This window comes from Zootoca vivipara, chromosome 3 (genome assembly GCF_963506605.1).
Source record: "Zootoca vivipara chromosome 3, rZooViv1.1, whole genome shotgun sequence".
NCBI lineage: Eukaryota > Metazoa > Chordata > Lepidosauria > Squamata > Lacertidae > Zootoca > Zootoca vivipara.
In genome coordinates this window covers 26,594,564-26,599,564 of record NC_083278.1, presented here as the reverse complement: position 1 = coordinate 26,599,564, position 5,001 = coordinate 26,594,564, and the positions used below count along the sequence as shown (strand labels likewise).

The 5,001-nt window shown below is 44.2% G+C and overlaps 1 protein-coding gene across 1 annotated transcript; it reads right to left on the bottom strand.

Moving 5' to 3' along the window:
• Window positions 1–1,507: 1,507 nt before the first annotated feature.
• Window positions 1,508–3,708, bottom strand: ID2 (inhibitor of DNA binding 2). The gene is made up of 3 exons (XM_035109888.2): window positions 3,184–3,708; window positions 2,795–2,859; window positions 1,508–2,155 (listed from the first exon to the last, which is right to left on the bottom strand). Exons 1-2 carry the CDS (start codon window positions 3,529–3,531, stop codon window positions 2,803–2,805), a joined length of 405 nt encoding a protein of 134 aa, XP_034965779.1. The 5' UTR covers window positions 3,532–3,708; the 3' UTR covers window positions 1,508–2,155; window positions 2,795–2,802.
• Window positions 3,709–5,001: the final 1,293 nt, after the last annotated feature.

Here is a 5,001-nt window from a genome sequence, read left to right as displayed (position 1 = left end):
AAAACCCTTTGCAAATTAAATTCCAGTGTACAGATATGCATTCCCAGCGCACGCGGAAAGTTCAGATATGCGACTCTAGAACTCCTAGTGTTCTGCTGTCGACAGAACTTTGCCTGTTTGGTGGAATTCATCCGTGAAATATAAAATCATATTTACTGTATATTTAAGGCTTGAGGTCCCCATTAATTTGACGGAAATAGTGAGGCAGAGAAGATGAGCTCTCTTCCCACTTAGATTGCTCTGATCCCTTTTGAGAAGGCTGGGCCGCTGATTGGTTGGGGCAGCTTCTGTACTAAACTGATCTGAGCTGGCTCCCACCCCCACCCCCACCCCCTGTCTCTGTGGATAGATTTGATGTCAAGGGCGAGGAAAGACAGCTGCAGCAGACTGTGCGGCGCCACCCACACACCTGTTCTCTTTGGTGAAAGTGTTACAGGCCCCAGGTGAGGCTTCTGCATTTCAGTGTAAGAGTCCCCAGAGCACAGAAATCCCAGGCTCACACCCAGGTGCCAAACGGATGCATTCCTCAGCAGGACTCTTTCCCTCAAACTTTGTGCAGTCTGCTGCAGATGCTTCTGCTGTGCAGCTTTGCCCAAAGTGGGAAATTAACGTAGTGGCTGCTGCTGCTGGTGGTGGTAGAAACTGACAACAGGCAGGTATAGTTCTTACAAACGAGGATTTCTGCACTAGAAAGTTGGGGTTGCACGCAGAACAGGAAAAAGGTGCATAATTGTTTTTTTGGGGGGGGTGGGGGAAGCAGGAGAAACCTACACATACCGGTATTTATGCTGCCTGAATTCCATGTGAATCACTGTATTGCAACACCCTATGTTCAGGATTGCAGCCTGCCTTAAGGCAGTACTACAAATACAACTCAATTCCTTTTGCAGGGAGAGGGTGATGCTTAGAGCAGCAGCCAAAGTTTAATCAATAACATGAGGGGTGACTTCCATTTCTCAATAGCTTAGTCATATAGGGAAGCTGCTGCAACTGATTAACTAATACCCTTTGCCTTGAAATATTGCATGGATTTAGGTAACATTTTCAGTTTAGTGCTGCACATCAGCTTCTCTGTTAAAATGTGTTGCAGAAACTGGGTGGCTGGGGAAATGTAACAACTCTCTGCAAATCTTAGTTAGGCATAATTATCCAAAAGGGAAAGTTTTCTTGGAGTTGAAGTAGTTCCTGTGAGAAGTTAATGCAAGACAATCAACCCAGGATGAAGAGCAAACAGACCAGGGGAATTTCTCTGGCTAAACTGAATTTGATTTTGCCAGAGCTTAACAGCATTCTCTAGGTAATGAACAACTTAAGCAGTTTCTCCTATAGCGATTTCATAAGCTGATTGTCAGACATCTACCATACCCCCCCCCTCTTTTTTAAAGCAACTTAGGAACATACATTCATTTCAGGTACTTTTTTATTATGTAGGTTTTACAAATACTCCCCCCTCCCCATCACACCCAGAAAACTGTTGGTCCCTATGAATAAAGCAAGCAAACTACCGTTCAATAAACACACATTATTTATTTTGATTTTGTATAAAAAGGTTAAGTTTACAACTAAACTTTTATAAAAAGTTTAGCACGATTACGTACATCATTACACTTTTTGCAGAAATACACATTTCTGCTACTATACAAGAGAACTCTAATTAAAGAGTTCCAAGTTTCATTCCCATATTTATATATAAATATATACATAGCATTCAGTCCTACGTTTGTGTCAAAACAGGATAATTTTTGACAAAGACTTCACCGAAAAACTGAACACTAAATCCTTCTAGTACTCACGCTCCACCTTTGGAGGAAAAAAGGCAAAGTCTGCATTTAAAACGGGCAATTCCTTATGATTTTTTGTTTCGTTTTTTACATTTCATTTTGCTCCCCGTTGTGGGGATATTATATAAATGAAGCCTTCCAACTAGAGAAAGGCATTTTTTAAAAAGTCTCTTCATAAATAATTAAGATTAGTCCATGTTGTAGAAGAGGGGAGATGGGTGTCCACAATTTTGCTTAAAATGTCCATTTAACTGGATATGGATTCTCCTCCACCCAGATACAGCTGAAAATCAGATTCAGCAGCTCATTCGAAAAAAGGGGGAAAAAAGAGGCTGTCTTCTTGTGCAAAAAAAAAAAAAAAAGTCAGCAAACACCTGCAAAAGATTGAAGAGAAGCATATTTAGAAGAATGCTAACAGGGCAGAGATCCGGACAGACTGGCGCCAGAGAGGAAGCCACAGTTTGAACATTTAACCAAACACTCAAAGATTGGGCAAACCCTGGCGTCCAGATGCAGCATGCGCACACAAACACACACTCTGATACACACACCACATATGAAATTAAAAAATTGGGGTTTGGGTATGAAGATACTCCTGGTAACACCCTCCCCACTGCCCCCCAATTCTCTATATAATAACTGTTCGAATCTCTATTTGCGGTGACAGTAGACACTAACCTACTTCTCTGGGCAATTATCCTTTGATTACAAGTTCTTTTAACAAGGAACGATTCTGTATCTCCATGTTAAGTTTCACTGCCCCATTTGCTTAAGCTTTCTGGAGGTTGTCCCTGAATTTACAGCATCCAACGTTTTGGGTACAGAATATGCAGAAGCCAACATGCGTTTTATGACTTAAAACTGCCACTTCATGGGATCCTCGGTTCCGTGTAATTTTAAGACAGTTCCAAGGGCAATTCTGAACACTAGCAAGAACCCCCCCCCACATTTCTGATGGATGACATAAATCATATACTGTACTTAAAAAACAGAAATAAACCTGAACAACTTACCAATTGCTTTAGCCACAAAGTGCTTTGCTGTCATTTGACATTAACTCTGAGGGGAATTCAGCTGCCTGCAACGGGGGAGGGAAGGGGGAAGACAGTGTGGTGTTAAGATGCTTAACAGTTCAAGAAAGCATATGAAGTACACTCCAGATTACAAAGGCACTAAACGTGACAAGCAAGGATTCCGATTTGACCACAATGGGGAACATTAGAATGGACAAGGAACCCCAATTCATGCATTCCCTTTTAATCCAACATTTATTTATTTATTTTAAAAGCGAGAGCTAAAACCGCGCAGGTTCGGAACAATGTCGCTTTCTCAAATCCTATTAAAGATGCGATACACGAAATCGCCGGGGAAGAAGTAAGCCAAGGACAGGGCGCTGGCTTACCTGTAATGACAGGATGCTGATGTCTGTGTTTAAGGTGGTCAGCGGGGTCCTGGAGGAAGGATTTTGTCCCGGTCTCTGGTGATGGAGGCTGACGATGCTGGGATGCGTGTCCAGAGCGATCTGCAGGTCCAGGATATAATCGATAACGTGCTGCAGAATTTCCATCTTGCTCACTTTCTTGTTCTGCGGGATGCTGGGCACCAGTTCTTTGAGCTTGGAGTAGCAGTCGTTCATGTTGTACAGCAAACTCATCGGGTCGTCCACCGGGGTTTTGCTCCGGGATATCCCCAAGCTGTGCTCCGAGAGGCTGTTTTTCCGCACGGACCGCACCGGACTGAATGCTTTCATACTCGAGGAAAGAAGAGCGCAAGAGCCGACTTTGCCTTTTGGAGACGAAGCGCAAAAACGCACGCGCCGCGGGGAGGAAATGGCTTTCGCTTCTCTTCTATCCGCGCTGCCTCACTTCCTCCTCCGACTCCTGTTCTTTGCAGCTGCCCGATCGGCGCTCGGAATGAAGCCGAAGCCGCCTAGTTCCTGCTTTTATACCGCACGTTCAGCAGCTGACAAATCCAGCCTGGGCGCGCTGCGATTGGGCACCCTGGACACGTCCGTCAGGCGCGCAGGCACTTCTCACTGGCGCCAAGGCAGCCGAAGAGAAAGCTCGTGCCTTCCGCGTTCGCAGCCAATCCTGGCAGAGCGGGGCGGGCCCCGAGCACAGCTGTGGGTAGTAAATACTGTACAGGCAAGCGCCGAGCCTGGAGTTAAACCGAGACCATTCCGAGGGAGAGGAAGACGCGGAAAGGTCTGCTCTTTGCAAAGGCAGGCCTGAGAAAAGAACGCAAGAAAAGCCCTGCAGGATCAGGCCAACGAGATTCCATCTAGGGCAGCATCCTGCTCTCACAGTGGCTATGGCTACTCCCCACTCTTCCTGCGTGTCCATTCCCACCAACTGGACATAGGACGCAACATATAGTTGTCACCATGGCAAGCATGAGTGTGACAAGTTAGTTTTCTTCCATGCACAGGCCACAGAGTTAGTATTATTATATATATATATTTAAAAACCTGCACGAGTGGTTTTTAGATGCATTGCCTACCAAAAAGGGAACATGCAAGTTCTTCTTATAAGCAAACCAAACAGCAGTGATACTGTAGTAACTTCCAGTCTTCTCTGGCAGTCTGTTTCAAGCCCGATTGGCCCAAGACTTGCAATCACAGATTACTTATTTTGAAGCAGTTCCCTTGAGATTTGTGAGTGTGTGTGATCTCACTCACGGTCAAATACTGTAATTATTTGGCTAAAACAACTGAAGAGTTTATTTGTGGCTATTTTAGTGAAAAGACATCATTGGGTGCTGGAAGCCGAGGCACTGAAGGAGGGGAGGGTAACTATAACCTAGTCAAGCACATCTGTCAAACATGCAAAGCTTAAATGGAACTGTTCCCTCTCTGCCAGCGGTGCAGAAATCCAGAAAGTTTTCGAGGTGATGGAGTTGTTTGGTTTCACAAGTATGCTAGCTAAGCGACACTATAAATTTCAGAGCATTAGGCTAATGTGCATACGTAGCACCCATAGACATATATTGTTCATGTAAGACTCCTGCTTGTGCCCCTTTAATGTACACATGACATTTAAAGAGATATAAATGAATCACAGGACAAATATGAATGCCTTACTTTATTTGGATGTGTGAAGCTTTTATTGAAGATAACTATGGTGGAAGCCTCCTCGAAACAAATCACTACACCACTCCATATAGATCATTATACTTAATTATGACATGGGGGGTGTCACTGAAAATAAATATACAACCAGTA

Excerpts from the sequence above, each read along its gene's own strand:
- ID2 (XM_035109888.2), bottom strand. The coding sequence starts at position 3,531 with ATGAAAGCATTCAGTCCGGTGCGGTCCGTGCGGAAAAACAGCCTCTCG. Across the intron at positions 2,860-3,183 it reads TCAGCATCCTGTCATTACAG|GCAGCTGAATTCCCCTCAGA; the intron begins GTAAGCCAGCGC and ends CCCCCGTTGCAG.